Source organism: Terrapene carolina, unplaced genomic scaffold (assembly GCF_002925995.2).
Source record: "Terrapene carolina triunguis isolate 2854851 unplaced genomic scaffold, T_m_triunguis-2.0 Scaffold31, whole genome shotgun sequence".
NCBI classification, from domain to species: domain Eukaryota; kingdom Metazoa; phylum Chordata; order Testudines; family Emydidae; genus Terrapene; species Terrapene triunguis.
Window position 1 is genome coordinate 3355845 of NW_020664382.1, and position 21823 is coordinate 3377667.

The 21823-nt window shown below is 43.3% G+C and overlaps 1 protein-coding gene across 1 annotated transcript in view; it reads left to right on the plus strand.

Annotated features, from left to right (window-relative positions):
• Positions 1-787: 787 nt before the first annotated feature.
• The window catches only part of LOC112117096 (lebercilin-like protein), a 33315-nt gene continuing 12279 nt past the window's right edge, over positions 788-21823 (plus strand). The window contains exons 1-5 of the mRNA XM_026651658.2: positions 788-867; positions 1858-2213; positions 4627-5141; positions 11262-11399; positions 19709-19802. Of these exons, the coding sequence (XP_026507443.1) occupies positions 788-867; positions 1858-2213; positions 4627-5141; positions 11262-11399; positions 19709-19802 (1183 nt within the window). The remainder of the gene's footprint in view (positions 868-1857; positions 2214-4626; positions 5142-11261; positions 11400-19708; positions 19803-21823) is intronic.

Sequence of the window (21823 nt, forward strand, 5' to 3'; positions counted from 1 at the left end):
GCACAGAGTGCCCGAGGAAAGCAACAGCGGGGTTCGTTGCTCGGTGTGCGTTGCGCCAATGAACACACCAGGGTGGAGAAGCAATCAAAGTTTTATTTGAGATCTCAAAGCGGTGCAAGGAGACTTGGCACGTCTCAGATCAAGCACACCAACATAAGCAGTTTTTCTCTTTTTATACTTTACTTTAGCTAAGCTCTTCCCTTTCCCTCCCTTCCCCCCTCCCTTCTTCTATAGCAGTTACATTAAGCAGGTAAGTCATCTTGGCGGCTATAAGTCTAGCTCGTTAGTAACTTTTCTTTTGAACCATTATCTTGTCCTTTTCCCTTTGATCTGTTATCTTGCCTTTCAGCCAGAAGCATGCAGGCCTTATTACTACCGCTTTATACCGGTTTGAGCGGTGTTGCAACTGATAACTGACTGTTACACATTCCATTCTCTGTTACTGGCTTGTTAGGTCGATTAAAGTTCAAACATGGAGGAGCTTTGGTTCATTTAGGCCTAGTGCAGGAAGGCTTCATCGACACTCGTGGTCTTCCACCCTCCCAAGTTACCTAGGGTTATGCCTAGTGACACCAACAGTCTGGAGCTCGAGCTCTCAAGCCACCTGCCAGGCTTCAGAGGCCAAACTCCAGCCGAGCTACAGTGTCTACAAAGCTATTTTTAGAATGCTAGTGTGAGCCCTGCTAGCATGAGTGTGTGGACCCGAGCTAGGAGGCTCACTCCCAGATACAGTATAGCCATGCCCTGGGGAGTTGAAGCTCCAGTGCTTCCAATGCTCCAACTAGTAATGTATAGGGTTACAACAGGTCCAGTTACAACTCAGCAACAGCTAATCCAGTCACTCTATGCTGCTAAACAAATCACTCTGTAACTCCAATGCTGAGTTGGACACAATGGTGAAATGAGGACAGACAAATCGATGGATTTTAAATAGCAGGCCACAACTTTTATTACATTTTAAATACAGGGGCGGGGTGCTACCTGCCCATCACACATACTGTCCTGTACTAGCAATTTAATTGTTTCCAGTGTGGGGGTTACAGAGCTCCTACCATATAACCCATAACTCAGGGTAAGCACCTTCACTGATGGCCCCATCAATTTCCCCTACCCCTTGAGGCTGACGGGTGGCATTTGTTTTGAAGTGTGGTCACTCTTGAGCTAGGCTAGCTCCAGTGCATTAATCTGAGTACTAACTTGAACTAGGGTGGCCAGGTGCCTGGTTTTCGAACAGAAAGTCTGATTGAAAAGGGGACCTGACAGTGTCCGGTCAGATCTACTGACTGGACACCCAAAGTCCGGTTACTGTGGGTGGGGGAGGCAGGGAGGTGCCGAGTCATCATCCACACCAGCCCCTATTTAGCTGGGGCTGCATCCTACGTGCATTGGGCGGCTGCAGCTCCCAGCCCCAGCTGCACAGGCAAGTACCTCCCGAGGGGAAGAGCAGCGAGCGACGGGGGGAAGGAGAAAGAAGAGCAAATGGGGGTGGGGCCTCAGGGGGAAGGGGCAGGGAAGGAGCAGGACCTCAGGGGTAGAGGCGGTGCAGGGATGAAGCCTGAGGGGAAGGGGTGGGGCTGGGACCGGTCTTCAGGGGGAAGGTGCGGGGCAGGGGTGAGGAAGGGGAGGTTCCGGCACTCCTGCTGGAGTGTCCATTTTTTAAATATTACAAAGTTGGCAACTCTAACTTGAACTAATTTTTGCAGTGAAGATGAGCCCTAAATTATTGCCTTATTTCAGCCCACACAATTGTCTGTTTCTATTAGACTTAAGGAGAAAATATACTTTTGAACAGGCAAATAAATATTATGTTTTTTCATGTTTATGTGTATAAACTGACAAACATTCCACTCCTGATAGGTCATGGAACCCATTTACGATGTCCTCTACTAGCAACACAATGATGGCCCTAGATGACTGTTTCCTCCGTATTATAGTGCCAGAAGATAGTAAATCAGAAAGCTACACAAGAAGCAGAGGCAGTAATGAATCTCCTAGGACCAGTAAGAGCACCAGAAGCAGCAGTAGTAGCAGAATTAATGATTATAGTAGGTGCAGTAGAGAATGTGAAAGTGAAAGTTCTCATGTTAACTATTCTGATGATTTTCTCACTGACTATTCTGAATCAGCTGGCAATAGCAATTATTTAGAACTGTCAGGAACCAAAGAGAAGAAACTACAGAAGAAGAAAAATAGGAAAAATGGTCAGCCAAAAGGTAAAAAGAAAATTGTTCTTGTTTCCCCACTAATAAATTAGATTTTTTACAATAGCCAAATATACATATGAAGATTGGTACTATCCCCACTTCTTGACAGTTTTTGTCTTAATATGTCACATAAAATAAAAATAAGTTTTTGCTTTAGGTCTATTTCAGTCTCATTTGTCAGCCAATATAATATTGAATTAGCCGTATTATACAAAATATATTCCTTCTGTGTAAACACTAACAATAAAGAAAATATCCCCCATCAAACCCACATTTTTACTTTCATGTCTAGAAATGGATTTCCTTAATTCTCACCATTCAAGTGCACAAAGTGACTGTAAAACTCAGGTGCCAACTCCCACCCCTGTCCAAGACCCTTGCAGGGTCCCAAAAACTTGTCCAGCCCGAGCCTGAACATCTACATTGCAATTTTATAGCCCTGCAGACCTAACCCTGCAATCCTGAGTCAGCTGACATGGGTCAGCCATGGGTCTTATTGCAATGTAGACATACCCTTTGGGCCTTCTTCCATGCAGCCCCATACAACTGGAATTCCCAACTCCCATGACCTCATCCATCATGTCTCTACCCCCTTCTCCTTCAAGCCCCTCCTTTTGAGATACTTCTTCCAAAAGGCCTGTAAAACCTAGTCTTTTCCTCAAAGAATTGTTAATAAGACAGGCTGGAGAAAATAAATAAAACTAGACAACTCAATAGTCAAAAATCATGGAATTAACAAGACACCAGCTAACTTCACTGTGTAATCACTTGTTTGCATAATCCCATCCCCAACCTTCATCTGTAACATGATCCAGTGTCTGGAAGTTAAAGCTAAACAAATTCAGGCTGGAAATAAGGTGTATTTTTTAACAGTGAGGGTAATTAATCATTGGAACAATTTACCAAGGATTGTGGTGGATTTTCCATCACTGGTAATTTTAAAATCAAGACCAGATATTTTTTTAAAAGCTATGCTCTAGGAATTATTTTGGGGGAAGTTCTGTGGCCTGTTACACAGGAGGTCAGACTAGAAGATCACAATGGTCCCTTCTGGCCTTGGAATCTGTGAATCTATGAAGTTTTTACTTAGAGCCTGCTCTTGTAAATAGTTCATATCCAGAACTCCCATTGAGTTCAATGGGGGGAGGGAGAGCTCAGTGATTTGAGCATTGGCCTGCTAAACCCAGGATTGTGAGTTCAATCCTTGAGGGGACCATTGAGGGATCTGGGGCAAAAATCTGTCTGGGGATTGGTCCTGCTTTGAGCAGGGGGTTGGACTAGATGACCTCATGAGGTCCCTTCCAACCCTGATATTCTTGGAGGAAAAAAACAGGACCTTGCTCTTAGATTGCCAGCTCTTCAAGGCAGGGACCCTGAATGCATATTTATCTTGAAAATGGCTAGGAGATTTTGGGTGCTATATAAATTATAATACTAATTCTCTAGCAATGCACTTACTGGAATGCCTTAGATCTGCTATGAAATTGAATTTATGCATAAAAGCAAGGAAAACAGTCAGACTTACAGTCCCAACCCTTTAAATTTTCAGTTATACTTCAGAAAGGGACATTGATGCTTAGTAGTGGTACCCTTAGAATTTCAGGCTGTCAAGAATATTTATAAAATATGGTATATATAATGGAAAACTGTATAAATATTCTAAATGCCTGATAATTTAAGCAACACTACATTTGTGCTTATAAGCTATTTTTTATTTAGTTCAAATCAAAAGATGGTTTGAAAGTGATACAGTTGTGTATAGAATTCCTAGATGCAGATTTTTAGGGTGTGTACTAATACCATCACTTTGTTTTCTGAATTTTTGCAGTAAGTTATTGTTTTCTTCCTTCTTCATCATGAATTGAATTTTCCTAATCTAGGGCCTTATCCAACTCCACTGAAGTCATTGGGAGTCTTTCCATAGGGAATTGTATCAGGCCCATACAACCCAATCCTCTGACAAAGCACACATTGACTTCAATGAATTACTGAGACAAACTTTGTTTCAGGTGGTGCTGGGGAGACCATCCTGTAGGCACATCCTACCAGCCTCAAAGAAAGCCTAATTTGTCTCAGAGAAAGCTGTTACTGGAATATTAGCACTAAGGCTATCTAGAGTGAAGATGGTTCATGGGGGAAGATATTGATCAATAGAATGAGGAAGTGAGGGAACCTTTGGACCTCATATGGACCTGGCTTTAGTTGTGGCCAAATACTGCCAGGAAAAATCCATGCTATAGATGTATCAGCACAAAATATTTGAACAGTGAAATTTTAGTACAGATTTTGGACACTGTGCCATACATACTGCCTTTAAGTAGCTTAGGATAACTAGTTATGAGTAAAGATATGCACTGATTTTCCTTTCTGTACCATTAAATGATATGTAAGTCACTATTAGTTTGTTTTGGTCTGAATGCAGGAGGCAAGAAGTTGCCACCTAAGAAGATGCGATTCCAGAATATTTCATTTTTAAGTACTCAGAATAATATGATTTCCCAGAAAAAAGATGCTACGGCTCAACGTATATTATCTGCAAGACTTCACAAAATTAAAGAGCTGAAAAATGAACTGTCTGACCTCCAGCATAAACTAGAAGCATCAAACTTAGAAAACCAGCTTCTGAAACAGCTTCAGTATCGGCACTTGAAAGCAATAGGTAAATATGAAAATGCGGAGAATAACTTGCCTGATCTTATAGCAAAACATTATAGTGAGGTAAGATCTCTAAGGGGACTCCTTAGGAAGTCTCAGGAACAGGAACGAAATACATCCAGGAAGCTTAGAGAAGTTGAAGCAGAGCTGTTAAAGACTAAAGATGCCTTGCAAGTATTGCAGAAACTTTCAGAAGACACGAATCTTGCAGAGAGAGGGGAACTTACACATAGATTATCAATCCTTACAGAAAAAATGGAAGCCAATGATAAGAGAATACAGGTAATATGAAACATGTCCTTGTATTTTTAGAACTATAATAGGAAACATTTTTGTGAAAGAATAATGCAAGATTATTAATCAATGCATATAAAATGAATATTTATAGTGCAAGCTAACAATACAGAAATTCAGATCATTTGTTTTAATCCAAAGCTTTCCAAAGTTTAGTGATATTATGAATGAATTACCCATAACTTTAATAAAATCTTGCAAAAATGTATCAGTGGATTAAATTTGGAAATAAAGATTAGTCAAATTGTTGCCCTATTACCTTTAAAAATATGACATACTACTGGAGAGCTGTCTCCAAGTCTCCCATTCACTCGTTAGTACAGGTGTAGTCAAACATATTGCAGCTGTTGACTAGTGAATTAAACATGAGTCGGGAATCCTAGTCTTAGCTCTACCACTGATTTGATATGTGACCTTGGGCAAAAGACTGAATTTATTCATCTGTTAAAAGGATGGACAGCGTTTAAGGAGGGTGATGTGAGACTTTATTAATGAATATATCTAAAGTACTTTGAAATTCTTGTATGAAATGTGCAGTATAAGTGCTAATATTATTATTTATTTCAAGGGTTTTTTTTGGCAGAGTTAATATTTAATTAATTTATATTGTGACTGCCATTGTGATATCTAAGGGTATTTGACCAAAACTAATAAAAACAACTGTTGCCAACATTTGAGTAGACAGCACCCTTGTTAGGATGCAATATTCTTCCAGAAGGAAATGGAGGGAGGAGAAGCACAAAGAAATAATAATATATAATGGAGATTCAGTAAAATGAGAATTGGGAGAGTAGCCATTGGGAAGAATACAAGAACAATTGCCTCATGAATTCATAACACTATTTCCCCCTTATTTCTGGGTGTGGCGATCCCCTAAAACCTACCTCAGAGCTAACACGATCCCATCTGCCCACCTTTGATGCCTCTCCCCCTCTGCACTACAGCGACCTGTCTCCAGTGGAGAGGGTTGTATATTGTTCTTTCTGAAGCTCATTAACACTGCTCTTGTAGGAAGCTGCTAGAGAGCTATGGACGATGTTCCTTCCTTACCCCCCAGGGTTGGGCATACTGCCTTTGCAGTGTTCCCAGGAACTTAGGAGTTGAAACACCAAGTATCACAATGCCAACTTTTAGGCACCTAGAAAATCACAGAAAAAACTCTGTGATTCACAAAGCCTGAATTTGGTGCCTAGGCTCCTATACAATGAATGGGAGAGATAGGCAACTTAGAAAGCCAACACACTAGGCAGGGAGCCATCTAAGCTAGCCAATAGGAAATGCTGATGAGAGGAGTGTTTGCTGCGCCCCAATCTCTCTCTGAGATAGGCACCTAAATCTGGGCTTCAGGGAGGTGCCTAGGTCTGTTTAGTGATCCACAAATGGGAACCAGGCACCTAATGTCAGGTGACCTAGGCCCTTCTTGAAGGAATGAGTTGTGCGCCTGCCTCACACCACACAAAATGGCCACCAGAGGAGTAGGAGGTGGTGGTGGTGCCCACCATGTAACTTTAGCTCTGGGTTAGAACACTCACCTTGTGCTCTTAACTACTGAGCCGTGGGATATTCTGATATGGGGCTCTCTCAATCTCTCCTTTGAAGCTGTTCCACTGTGGATTAAATAATGAAAGAGTGACTGGACCTAGGGTCTCCCATTTGGGTGCCCTAACACACCACACACTGGAGCATAGGGTCAGAGAGTGAGTGAGAATGACTCTCAGTCACTGTTCCTCAGGGAACGGATTGGCAGGATCTCCTGGGAGGCTAATATGAGGGGGAAAGGAGTCCAACAGAGCTGGTTGTATTTTAAAGAAGCTTTATTGAGGGCACAGGAACAGACCATCCCGATGTGCAGAAAGAATGGCAAATATGGCAGGCAACCAGCTTGTCTTAACAGTGAAATCTTCGGTGAGCTTAAACTCAAAAAGGAAGCTTACAAGAAGTGGAAATTTGGACAGACGACTAGGGAGGAGTATAAAAATATTGCTAGAGCATGCAGGGGTGTAACCAGGAAGGTCAAGGCATGATTGGAGTTGCAGCTAGCAAGGGATGTGAAGGATAACAAGAAGAGTTTCTACAGGTATGTTAGCCACAAGAAGAAGGTCAGGGAAAGTGTGGGACCCTTACGGAATGGGGGAGACAACCCTAGTGACAGATAATGTGGAAAAAGCTGAAGTGCTCAATGCTTTTTTTGCCTTGGTCTTCACAGACAAGGTCAGCTCCCAGACTGCTGCAGTGGGAAACACAGTATGGGGAGGAGGTGAGCAGCCCTCAGTGGTGAAAGAACAGGTTAAGGACTATTTAGAAAAGCCAGATATGCACAAGTCCATAGGTCCAGATCTAATGCATCCAAGGATGCTGAGGGAGTTGGCTGATGTGATTGCAGAGCCATTGGCCATTATCTTTGAAAATTCATGGCAATCGAGGGAGGTCCTGGACAACTGGAAAAAGGCAAATATAGTGCCCATATTTAAAAAAGGGAAGAAAGAGAACCTGGGGAACTACAGACTGGTCAGCCTCACTTCAGTCCCCGGAAAAATCATTGAGCAGGTCCTCAAGGAATCCATTTTGAAGCACTTGGAGGAGTTCAGAAGGTGATCGGGAACAGTCAACATGGATTCACCAAGGGCAAGTCATGCCTGACCAACCTGATTGACTTCTATGATGAGATAACTGGCTCTGTGGATATGGGGAAAGCGGTGAATGTGATATATCTTGACTTTAGCAAAGCTTTTGATACAGTGTCCCACAGTATTCTTGCCAGCAAGTTAAAGAAGTATGGATTGGATGAATGGACTATAAGGTGAATAGAAAGCTGGCTAGATCGTCGGGCTCAACGGGTAGTGATCAATGGTTTGGTGTCTAGTTGGCAGCCGGTATCAAGCGGAGTGCCCCAGGGATCGGTCCTGGGGCCAGTTTTGTTCAACGTCTTTATTAATGATCTGGATGATGAGATGGATTGCACCCTCAGCAAGTTCGCAGATGACACTAACCTGGGGGGAGAGGTAGATACGCTGGAGGGTAGGGATAGGGTCCAGAGTGACCTAGACACATTGGAGGATTGGGCCAAAAGAAATCTGATGAGGTTCAACAAGGACAAGTGCAGAGTCAAGGCCTGGTCTACACTACGACTTTAATTCGGATTTAGCTGCGTTAATCCGAATTAATCCTTAACCCGTCCACACAACGGAGCCAGTTACTTCGAATTAAAGGGCACTTAAAATCGATTTCTGTACTCCACCCCGACGAGCGGAGTAGCACCAAAATCGATTTTGTTAATTCGAATTAGGGGTAGTGTGGCCGCACACCACCGAATTAATGTGGTTAAAATTAATGGGGTAGTGTGGCCGCACACCACCGAATTAATGTGGTTAAAAACCGAATTAATGTGCTTAGTGTGGCCGCGCACAATCGAATTTATACAATCTGTTTCCCAAATTCGAATTATCTAAATTCGAATTAATCTCGTAGTGTAGACGTACCCTTAGGAAGGAAAAATCCCATGCACCGCTACAGGCTGGGGACCGACTGGCTAAGCAGCAGTTCTGCAGAAAAGGTCCTGGGGATTACAGTGGATGAGAAGCTGGATATGAGTCAGCAGTGTGCCCTTGTTGCCAAGAAGGCCAACTGCATATTGGGCTGTATTAGTAGGAGCACTGCCAGCAGATCAAGGGAAGTGATTATTCCCCTCTATTCGGCACTGGTGAGGCCACACCTGGAGTATTGCATCCAGTTTTGGTCCCCCCCTTACAGAAGGGATGTGGACAACCTGGAGAGAGTCCAGCAGAAAGCAACGAAAATTATTAGGGTGCTGGGGCACATGACTTACTAGGAGAGGCTGAGGGAGTTGGGCTTATTTAGTCTGCAGAAGAGAAGAGTGAGGGGGGATTTGATAGCAGCCTTCAAATACCTGAAGGTGGGTTCCAAAGAGGATGGAGCTAGGCTGTTTTCAGTGGTGGCAAATGACAGAACAAGAAGCAATGGTCTCAAGTTGCAGTGCGGGAGGTCTAGGTTGGATATTAGGAAACACTATTTCACTAGGAGGGTGGTGAAGCACTGGACTGGGTTACCTAGGGAGGTGGTGGAATCTCCATCCTTAGAGGTTTTTAAGGCCTGGTTTGACAAAGCCCTGGCTGGGATGATTTAGTTGGTGTTGGTCCTGCTTTGAGCAGGGGATTGGACTAGATGACCTCCTGAGGTCTCTTCCAACCCTAATATTCTATGATTCTATGACTTTGTAGGCTGGTGGTTAGAGCACCCACAGGGGAGATCCCCAGGTCCAGTAACCTCTCCTCCATTCACTCCATTATTTATCCACAAAGGAACAGCTTCAGCTTCAGATTGAGAGAGCCCCACATCAGAATATCCTGTAGTTCAGTGGTTAGAGAACCCTCCTGAGAAATAGGAGATTCCCCTGCTCAAGTCTGTTCTCACCCTCTGGCAGAGAGGGGGGAATTGAACCTGCATTTCCCACATCCCAGGTGAGTGTTCTAACCACTGGACTAAAAGTTATAAGGTGGGCACCACGCCTTCCTCTTCCAATTGGATTTTGAAGGGGTCCCAGTCTGGAAGGGAAGGCACCTACTGGATCAAGCCCCATATGCAATTTAGGAAGCCCAATGCCTATCTTCCCCCAGTTCATTAATCACTCTGGGCTTAGGTGGGAGGGAGCCATCTGGACTCCCAGAGTGGGGCAGTGGTGGGCATGTCCCAGAGTCTAAAACTTAGGTGCCTAGGGAACTTTTACAGTGGAAAGTTAAGCGCCGAATGAGTTTAGGTACCTACAGGCAGGGCTGGCTTTAAGCCGATTCAGCCGATTCCCCGGAATGGGGCCCCGCGTCTAAGAGGGCCCCGCAACGTCCGGGGCTGCGGGCGGGGGGGGCGGAAAAAAAAAAAAAAAAGCCGCGTCCTGCTTCTCCCCCCTCCCTCCAGCGCTTGGGCTGCCATACAGCTGATCAGCGCAAGCCTGGGAGGGAGGGGTGAGGAGGAGGAATGCGGCGTGCTTGGGGAAGAGGCGGGGCCAGGGCAGGGATTTGGGGAGGGATCCAATGGGGAAGGGAGGGGGCGGAGTTGGGGCGCAAGACAATTCGCGTCCCGGCGTGGGGCCCCGCACCTGCTAAAGCCGGCCCTGCCTACAGGGTTAGGCAGCAGCCAAGCAGAAGTGCTGCCACACATGAGGATTTAGGGGCCTAACTCTGGAGTTTAGGTGCCTAAAGTGCCTCATGGATATCTTTACTTTTACTCCTTCCAACTTAGATGTAGATCATTCAAACTTGAATTCATAACAGTATCAAACACAAATATTTTAGTTAAAAAGTAATGGCTTACAGAACTGTTACAAAATAATGTCCCTGAGAGAGTGTAATAAAGGCATAGGATGAGAGAAAATAAAGAGGATTCCGTGCTTTTAATGTCTCATACTTCTTGACTCTCATTGTCTTTATGGGGAAAGCCTCCATCTCCGATTTTTAATAAAATCTCAGAACAGTGAAGTCTTCCATTTACCCTCCAGAAATTAATTTCTACTCTATCAGAAGAATAATTGAACTCAGCTGCCATTCTGAAAGTTGTTTATTTGTAGAACCCCCACTGAGAGTCAGTAAAAAGTCTTGCTCATGGAGACTTTGCAGGATTGGGTGCTTAGTTTATAACTTTGATACCGACACAGTGCATTGCAATTACAGTTTATCCTCTGGGTTCTAAATGATACAGGCCCTGATTCTCATTTATACTGCCAGAGTGGTGTAAAGGGGCCTTAATGTAAATGAGAATCAGGTCCTGATGATCTCCCAAAAAAGACTGTATTGGATTAACACATCAGGAATTTAGTATATTGACTTATTTTTAATTTTTGAATACTTATATATTGATTTTGTTTGGTAAACTTTGTTTTGAAACCAGCTTTTATTAATTTTAGATGTAAACGGAGACACTGCATTTTTGTTTTATTACAAATTTATAATTTCAGATTTTATTTACAGTAGAATATGATTATTAGAAGTTTCATTTTTCATTATGTTACTCTGCTTATTTTTTAAACATGATGTGAATTGAAATTCTTCAGCAGTTACAGTGAGTATACCTACATGGTTAAATATATAATGTTTCTAGGGCTTAGAAAAACAGCTGAAGTTGAACAGTAGCATCTTTAGTCGTCAATTGGCAGCTGAAAATAGAAAGACTGTAGCAGCTCGGACAATCACAAAGAATTTGCAAATGGAAATTAAGTCTCTTCAACAAAAAATTAAGGTACCCAAGGTTTAAAAGAGGTTTATTCTTTTATAAAAGTGCCACATGTCTTACGTTATATATTCCTGTTACCTTCGTTATATTCTTAAATAAGATAACTAAGGAATATGTAATGCAAAATGTATACACTGCAAAAATATCAAAAAGTAAAATAAATGAAATTATCATTCCATCTATTTGTCAGAATCTGAAGTAGATCAATAACTAGTAGAATGCAATTAACAATATCGGCCTGTTACTATTTGATGAATCTGGATCAGCATGTTATGCTACAACTTTATCAGGGTCCCACAGGGGTTGGTCCTGGGTCTAGTCCTATTCAATATTTTCATTAATGACTTGGATAACGGAATGGAGAATATGCTTATAAAATTTACTGATGACACTGTGACGGGTTGCCCCTCTTAGGATGCCACCTGATGTGCTGAGATACCACTGAGCCCACCTGTTCTGCCAGCCTGGGTACCCTTTTTATCTGTCTTGCTGAGCCAGGCTATTAAGCCTCCTCCAGCACACACACAGGCAGGGCCAGACCCAACTGCAGAACGCTGAGATCAGCTCTGGGAAGACTCATCTTAAGGGACTTGCCCCAGCACTCAGGTGACCACCTCTCTTGGAGTGCAGACCCAAAGGTATATTATGAAATCCGCCTCCTCCCTCAATGTGGAGGAAGGTATGCACAACCTCTTAACCCCCCACCCCATTATGAATTGCACAAACAGGGTTATATTATAAACAAGAAATAAGTTTATTAACTACAAAAGGTGAATTTTAAGTGGTTAAAGAGATAGCAAACAGAACAAAAGAGAGTATTAAGCAAACAAAACACATAAGCTAAGGTTGTTTCACTAAAGAAATTGGTTACAAATAGTAATTTCTCACCCTAAATACTGTTGCAGTCAGATTACAGAAAGTCTTGAAAGGCAGCTGCACTGGTCTCCAGCTTGAGACCTCAGGTATTATTACTCACAAGCTAGACCCCTTCCAGCTTGGGATCAACCCTTCTCCCCCCAGTTCAGTTCTTGGTTCCATGTGTTTTTCAGTGTCTTTTTATGTGAGGAGGCAGAGGAGAACCATGATGATGTCACTCCCCTGCCTTATATAGCTCTTGTCTAAGGTGGGAACCCTTTGTCTTCCAGTGGAAAAACACTGGCATTCCAAAAGGGGAGGTGGGGTATCCCGAACCAGGATACTCGGACCCATGTCTCTGCATGGCTGTGGCAGCCATTGATCGTAGGCTGTCTCGAACGTCCACAGGAAGACTAAGCTCTTTTACAGTCCATTGTCTTTGCTAATGGGTCATTAGCGCTGTCTGGCTTTCTCATTGTTGTAACTGAAGGGCTAGTTGGGGTGACACCCAAAGTAGCCCTTTGAAATACAGATACATAGTCAATATTCCTACTTCAGATACAGAAATGATACAGGCATACAAATTGGATAATCACATTCAGTAAATCATAACCTTTCCAATGATACCTTACAAGACCCATCTTGCATAAAGTACATCTCAATGATGTCATACCCATATCATAAGCATATTTCCATAAAGAATATGGTGTGTAATGTCACAGACACCACGCTGGGAGGGGTTGCAAGCACTTTGGAGGACAAGATTAGAATTCAAAACGATCTTGACAAATTGGAGAATTGGTCTGAATTCAGCAAACTGAAATTCAATAAAAACAAATGCAAAGAACTTCACTTAGGAAAGAAAAATCAAATGCACAACTACAAAATGGGGAGTAACTAGTTAGGTAGTTGTACTGCAGAAAAGGATCTGGATGTCATAGTGGATCACAAACTGAATATGAGCCAACAATGTGATGCAGTTGTGAAAAAGTCTAATATCATTCTAGGTTGTATTAAAGGGAGTGTCGTATATAAGACATGGGAAATAATTGTCCTGCTCTACTTGGTACTGGTGAAGCCTCAGCTGAAGTACTGTATCCAGTTTGGGGTGCCACACTTTAAGAAAGATGTGGACAAACTGGAGAGAGTCTAGAGGAGAGTAACAAAAATGATAAAAGTTTTAAAAAGCCTGGCCTGTGAACAGGAGCGGCGCCAGGGTTTTTGGTGCCCTAGGCGGGGGTCCTTCCGTGCTCCCAGTCTTCGGGGCACTTCGGCGGCGGGTCCCAGAGCAAGTGAAGGACCCGCCGCAGAATTGCCGCCGAAGACCCGGAGCCGAATTGCCGCCCCCCCCAAATCCTGGTGCCCTAGGCGACCGCCTAGGTCGCCTAAATGGAAGCGCCGGCCCTGCCTGTGAAGAAAGGTTTAAAAAACTGGGTATGTTTAGTCCTGAGAAAATAAGATTGAGGGGGCTCCTGATAATAGCCTTCAAATATGTTAAGGGCTGTTATAACGAGGACTGTGAGCAATTGTTCTCCATGTCCACTGAATATAGGACAGGAAGTAATTGGCTTAATATGTACTGAGCGAGATTAAGATAGATATTAGGAAAACCTTTCTAACTATAAGGATAGTTAAGTTCTGGAATAGGCTTCCAAGGAAGGTTGTGGAATCCCCGTCACTGGAGGTTTTTAAGAACAGGTTAGACCAGGGGTCGGCAACCTTCGGCACGTGGCCCATCAGGGTAATCCGCTGGCGGGCCGCGAGACATTTTGTTTACGTTGACCGTCAGCAGGCATGGCCCCCCGTAGCTCCCACTGGCTGCAGTTCGTTGTTCCCAGCCAATGGGAGCTGAGGGAAGCAGCGGCCAGCACATCCCTGCGGCCAGCCACTTCCCGCAGTGCCCATTGGCCGGGAACGGCAAACCACAGCCACTGGGAGCTGCAGGGGGCCGTGCCTGCAGATGGTCAATGTAAACAAAATGTTGCGTGGCCTGCCAGCGGATTACCTTGATGGACCGCGTGCTGCAGGTTGCCGACAAACACCTGTCAGGGATGGTCTAAGTATACTTGGTCCTGCCTCAGTGTGAGGGGCTGAACTAGATGACCTCTCAAGGTCCCTTCCAGCCTTATATTTTTATGATTCTATGAGCTTTTTGTTAGATCCCTTTATAGGAATACTGCCAGATCAAAATTGGCCCAGAGTTTACAGTTTGTTATATTAAGCTTTGACCAAAAGGCCAATAGAAATGTTTCCATGATTTGATTTAAATTCTTACTGAAACAGTTTTGGTTTTGACAAATTAAACATTCCCCTGCAGAGTTTGCAACCCAACATCATAGCATTGTGTCAGTACATGAAACCTGAAATTGACACTGAATAGAAACAAAAATGAAAAACTCGTTAGTGTATCATGAGAATAATGCAAAGGGTAAACAAATCGCATAAATAGTGAAAAGTATAATTAAAATCCTTTCAGTTTTACTAAAGGTGTTATTTATAACATAGCTATGACATATGTTTATATTTAACTATGTGGTAACAGATTATCCACTCCTGTGGAAACCACACCCCTAGGAGGGCTCTAGTCTCTAAAATAACCGTTCTGGGATTCCTCCCCCCGCATCATTCAGTTAGAAGTGGAATAGGCTGTGCAGTCTGCTTCAGTGTTGGCATATCCCTGGGCAGAGATGCCGACTTTGGGATTTCCCGGGGGGTGCAGGACCCCTTCTCTGCCCCAGGCCCTGCCCCACTCCACCAAAGACCCTGCCCCTGCCCTGCCTCTTCCCGCCCCCACCTCACCTCACCTCACCTCTTCCCGTCCCCATTCTGCCCCCTCCCCCTGCCACTTTCTGCCCCCACTCCTCCCCCTCATCCACAGCACTTTCTGAATGATCGTGGCAGGCGGGAGGCCCTGGGAGGAAGGGGGAAGAGCTGATCAGCAGGGCCGCTGGCGGCTGGGAGGTGCTGTGGGGGAGGGGGAGGAGCTGATCCACAGGACTGCCGGTGGGTGCTGAGCACCCACTATTTTTTTCCAGTGGGTGCTCCAGGCCCAGAGAATCCATGGAGTCAGCGCCTTTGTCCCTGGGGACCTATGAGAGGCCAGGACCATCTGCACAGAAGCACCGTGCATCCATACAGCTCTGCACCAACAGCCCTCCTCCTCTCTTGTTCTTTGGCAATGTGACTGCAACAAGGGACTCCCCCTAGCTGCAGCAGCCCCCAAGGAATCCTGGGGGAGGATTTAGCAGAACAGGAGTGGGATACAATGTCTGTCCTATTCCCAGGTGAATCACAGGCCCACAGGGTACCCATGGACCCACAGAATTGATCACCCTCCTCACAGGTTGGTCCCCTCCATGTGCAGATCTGGGGAGGAGGGACAATTGCAGGACCATGAGCTTTAAACCTCACAGTGTCACTTTAATGAAAAGCTATTTTGAAATGCAGATTGTTTGCACTAAGTTTCTATTTCTATCGTAACACTTATCTGAAATAATTCAATTTAATTGTTAATCGAAGAAGGCCTCTAAAATTGTGGGTACTGTTTTCTGTGCCTCTATTTTTGATGCCCAATTTTCTGTATTTAAGTTTTTAGGTGAACAAAACTTGGCTCTTTAGCACAATCAGCAATTTGGGCATGCCAATCAACCTGATTTCTGTGCTGAAATACAGTAACTCCTCGCCTAACGTTGTAGTTATGTTCCTGAAAAATGCGATTTTAAGCGAAATGATGTTAAGCTAATCCAATTTTCCCATAAGAATTAATGTAAATGGGGGGGGTTAGGTTCAAGAGAAATTTTTTTCACCAGACAAAAAATTATGTAATTAATATATATATATTAATATATATATTATATATACACACACACAGTATAAGTTTTAAACAAACAATTTAATCCAGTGATGATTGTGAAGCTTGGTTGAGGTGGTGAAGCCAGAGGGGGAAGAGGGTGGGCTATTTCCCAGGGAATGCCTTGCTGCTAAATGATGAACTAGCACTCGGCTGAGTCAGTGGCGTAGCCAAGTGGAGGGAAGAGAGGGAGTGGGGAAAAAAAAAGGCGCCACCCACTGCGGCACTTTTACTGATGGGGCAGAGCTCTGGGTCTTCGGCGGCACCTCGGCGGCGGGACCGTCACGCGCTCCCTAAGTCTTCAGCCGCACTTCGGTGATGAAGCTTCAATGCCACCGAAGACACCCAGAGCGAGTGACGGTCCTGCCGCCGAAGACCCGGAGCGCTGCCCCGTCAGTAAAAGTGCCGCAGCGGGTGGCGCCTTTTTTTCCCCCCGCTCCCGGGTGAGTAAAATTAAAAAGGCGCCACTTGTGTTCGGTGGGGGAGCGGCCGCTGTCCGGCTCACACCCTAGCTACACTACTGGGCTGAGCCCTCAAGAGTTAGCACATTGTTGTTAATGTAGCCTCACACTCTGCAAGGCAGCACAAATAGAGGGTGGGGAGACAGCATGGCAGACAGAGACAGAGACACACACCCTGTGTGTGAGAGAGAGATGCGCATTGCCCCTTTAAGTACGCTGACAGCACTCTAAGTACATTGCCTTTTTAAGTAGATCAGGAAGTTGAGACAGCAGCTGCAGCCCACAAGCTCCCTCCATCCTGAGCCCTGTTGTGTCCCCATCTTGCTCTATATGGAGAAGGGGTAAGCGGGGGGCAGGAGCAGGGGGGAGGGGGACACCCTGACATTAGCCCCCCCCCTTACCCCACTCCTCCTGCACAGCAAGCAGGAGGCTCCCAGGAGAAGCTCCAAGGCAGAGGGCAGGAGCAGCACATGGCAATGGGGGAAGGGACAGCTGAACTGCTGGCAATTTATAGCCTGCTGGGCGGCTGCTGCACAGGGAACTTAGGGGAGCGGGGAGCTGATAGGGGGGCTGCCGGTCCACCCTGGTTCCAAGCCCTCACCAGCTACCTGCAACAGGCTGCTCTTCCTGCAAGCAGTGGACAAAGCAGGCGGCTGCCAAACAATGTTATAAGGGAGCATTGCGCAGCTTTAAATGAGCATGTTCTCTAATAGATCAGCAAGGTAACAACGAAAGAACGTTAACCGGGATGACTTTAAGTGAGCAGTTACTGTACTGTTTACACTCATGTACTCTGTACAGCCAGTAACTTAGAGATTGAAAAGTTCACCTGTTTGTCAAACTGTCCAATGAGAATGGATGCAAAGTAAGAATGAAGTTGAAGTTTGTCTTATATATTTAAGGAACGTTAAGATATGTTTCAATTTGAAAAAAAATTTTTTCAATCAGACAGCTGTCATTCTTCTCATCCTTCCTGCTCTACTGAATAATAGTTTATAAAATATGGACAAAGAAGGCATGTCATAAATAAAACGAACTGTGGAAACAAAATTTTTGCTCCATACTTCTGAACAGATTACTTGTAGACTGTGCAGTATAAGCCAATTTTAGCTTTAAATACAGAATACTTAATCTAAATAAGGACAGTGAAGAAGAAGAATGAAAGATAAACATTTATTAGAGAGGCCTCTGTGATATTATTGACATGAACTGTGACCATATAGATCAGGGGTCGGCAGCCTTTCAGAAGTGGTATGCCGAGTCTTCATTTATTAACTCTAATTTAAGGTTTCGTGTGCCAGTAATACATTTTAACATTTTTAGGTCTCTTTCTATAAGTCTATAATATATAACTAAACTATTGTTGTATGTAAAGTAAATAAGGTTTTTAAAATGTTTAAGAAGCTTCATTTAAAATTAAATTAAAATGCAGAGCCCCCCGGACCGGTGGCCAGGACCCGGGCAGTGTGAGTGCCACTGAAAATCAGCTCGCGTGCCGCCTTCGGCACCCGTGCCATAGGTTGCCTACCCCTGGTATAGATCATTGTTGCAACCAGGGTCCTATGGTTGCACCAGGTATTGTACAGAGGAGGTCAAGTGGGGTGTCTATGGAAAGGTTGTAGTTTGCTGGTTATGATTATGCTGTCTGCATATGTATATCATTTTTGTAGTTGAAGTTATGAATATTGGCTATGTACTTGTATCTCAATGTGTTTGATTCTAAGTAGCCTCAGTGAAGCATTTGGTCAGCTTCTTGAGAAAGGACTATTCTCAGTAAGTGCCCAATCAAGAAACACTTAACTGACAATGGACTTTGGGAGACACCAATCCACATCTGAGCTTTCCTGGGAAAGTTCAAACTAACATGTAAACAATGGCATCGGCCTGCAAAAAGCTGAATCATTCATGGACATGTGACTTGCCCAGGTGGCTACAAACTCCATCTTGTTGCTGTGACTTTGCACAGAAGAACAAAGGGGTTTCCGCCCACAAGAGAGAGAATATAAAAGGCCCTGGAAGCCTCTCCATTTTGACTTCAGCTGGCTCAAGAGATGGCCTCTCCACCCGCAAGAGATGCCCAAAAGAAACTGGAACAAAGGACAGTAACTATGGGGGTGAGAGTGATTGCTGGACTCAGACTAGAAAGAAGTCCAGTCTGTGAAAGAAGCTTATTGGAACATCTCTGGGGGTGAGAGTTCATCTGTAATCAGTTTCTTAATGTATTAGGCTTAGACTTGCGTGTTTTGTTTTGCTTGGTAACTTACTTGTTCTGTCTGTTATTACTTGGAACCACTTAAATCCTACTTTTTATACTTAATAAAATCACTTTTTGCTGATTAATTAACCCAGAGTAAGTAATTAATACCTGGGGGAGCAAACAGCTGTACATATCTCTTTATCAGTGTTATAGAGGGCGGACAATTTATGAGTTTACTCTGTATAAGCTTTATACAGAGTAAAACAGATTCATTTGAGGTTTGGATCCCATTGGGAGCTGGGTGCTAGAGACAGGAGCACTTGCTAAGCCGTTTTCAGTTAAGTCTGCAGCTTTGGGGGCATGGGTCAGACCCTGGGTCTGTGTTGCAGCAGATTAGCATATCTGGCTCAACAAGACAGGGTTCTGGAGGCCCAAACTGGCAGAGAAAACGGGCTCAGAGGTAGTCTCAGCACATCAGGTGACAGTCCCAAGGGGGTCTCTGTGGCCCAACCTGTCACATCTCCATCTCTTGAATGTAATGTTATTAAAAATGGATATGAAAGAACGTAGGTGTGTGTTAAGGTTTAAAAGATATTAGAATTCAAATTCTGAGTTAGATCACTGAAGAAAATGAGATTGCTAGTTCCCCTTTATGAACATCACAGGCTCACTCCCATTGGCACAATTCACCATGGTTGACAGTTTCTGTCCAAGAAAGGCTTTGGACTGGAATGTGAGGATTTTCACATTTGAATTAGGATCAAAGTGTATTAGTACAGCAATGTGTTAAACCTTTTATAAGGTGTCTGCCTGCAGAGCGTTTGTCTCAGGCCAGAGCTACTTGTTCTCTATTTTCAGGAACATTATTACACTCATTAACATTTTTTTAAGATGAGGCACTGGAGTTGGTGAAAGGTAATCATGAAGTTTGATAGTGTGGATCTTTTTTTAGGAAAAGGAACGAGAAGTTGGTATAAAAAATATCTATGCAAATCGGATGCTTAAAAGTCTACAGGACAAAGCTGACCCAGTACCTCGCAAAAAAGGTACTGTATATCTGTAATATTTTTATTTTTATATATTTTAGTGTTGAACTTGCATTGCTTTATAATTGGGACATAATTGGATACATTTTCTAAAACAGCGACCTAAATTGCACCTGTAAATATGCAAAATGGGTTCTTGCGCATGCAGTTACCCATTTGGACACACAATTATTTTTCTTTGCTCATATGGCTGCAACTAAGTAGCCCATTTCTGAATATTTAACTCAGTTTATGTAAATGAACTTTGGGCCAATTTTTACCTTTAGTTAGTGACATTTACATAGACTGTACAGTATATGATACTGTGTCTGTTAATACTTACAACAGTTTTGGAAAATAAAGTGTAATAATGATGAGACGTAAGCAGTGTTTCTGCCTTAAGTACATAATCTCTGCATCATTACATTATTAGCATTCAAACAGTATTTCATATTACTGCATCATAGATTTTGCATAGTATGTTTGAACATAGCTGTGCCCTCTAACATCACTGTAGTTAAGGTTATGTCAGGGTTCTATTTGTAAAATCTGGTAAGTATTTAAATTTATAATTTGTCTGCAAAAATTATTCTGGCCTGAAATTTAGCATTTGATTAGTCTAGTAGCAAATTTGCCTTACCCATTTCTTAAAAATCAGATGGGCAGTTTTAAAATGATATAAACACTATTTCTGATGGCGTGTGTGTAACCAAGTATCAGAGGGGTAGCCGTATTAGTCTGGATCTCCAAAAAGCAACAAAGAGTACTGTGGCACCTTATAGACTAACAGACGTATTGGAGCATAAACTTTTTTTCACCTACGAAAGCTTATGCTCCAATACGTCTGTTAGTCTATAAGGTGCCACAGGACTTTTGTGTAACCAAGATAACTCAAAAACTAAGATAAAATACCAGCATTTCTTATCCAATCTTTACAAGTTAGTGGTTTTAGAAAATCAGATCTCTGGGATTCAGATTGCCCCCTAAATCTAATTGGGTTTCTGCTGAGTCAGCCAATCTGAATCAGACAGAGCCAACAACATCCTGAGAATTTTGGTGAGAAGTCCTCTCTGTGATGTCACAGGCCTTCGGTACCTTTGTTTCAGGTAGCTTTTTACAGCAATTGGACTTCAGCTGAAATTGTTTCTGTGAAGAAAAATTTCAGTTGGAAGCTTTTACTCTTATATTTGCTCCATAAGATCAGTAAAGGTTTGGACAAGGTTTGCAAGAGGTGTGTTGCAAATTTCTTCAGTAAATACTGCCAAATATCCTGCTAAGAGGACAGGAGTAAGATATTTCTAGGCTGCTGCATCCAATCCAGTCAGAGGCTTCCCTCTCCTCAGTTCTAATAAGGTAACACTCTGTACCTCACGCTACACTTCATCCAGCTCAAGCCTCACTCATTTCTACTCTCAATTTATAGAGATGTTTCACATGGCTATGGAAGAAATCCATTACACGCTTATCTGCCTGTCACGATATCCGATCACTGAATTATATCTCTTGTCACCTCTCCCTCTGCCAGTCATCATGTGCAATAAACAAGGATGGTTATTGCAGTTTTGTTTGACACTTTCCACCCCGATCTAATTGTCATATCCAACAGTGTCTTTTGTATATATGTTAAATGTTCAATATCTTATGAATGCATACATGAGTTATTATGTGTTTATGTTGTTTGTCTGATAGCCCTTGTTATGTGATGCTTCCTTCCATTCCACGAGTTAGAATGTTTTTGGAGAACAGAAAGTACTGGATTTTTGCTGTTGTTTCTAAAATATAGCATAGGTGTTATAAAATATGCATGATACTGTATGAACTCACTGCAAATATACAGATGTTGTTTTAATTTTTTTTCAATATTCATTTAATGAATAGTTTCCTGAATGATTCTATCATTTCCCCTAACTGACATTTCAAATAGGGAGGAACCCTTTTCTAGGAGGGCTGGTTTCCAGTCACAGAGAAGGAAACATTTCTTGGTGTTTACTTACAGTGCCATGTAAATAATAATAATAATTAATAATAAAAACAGAGGACCC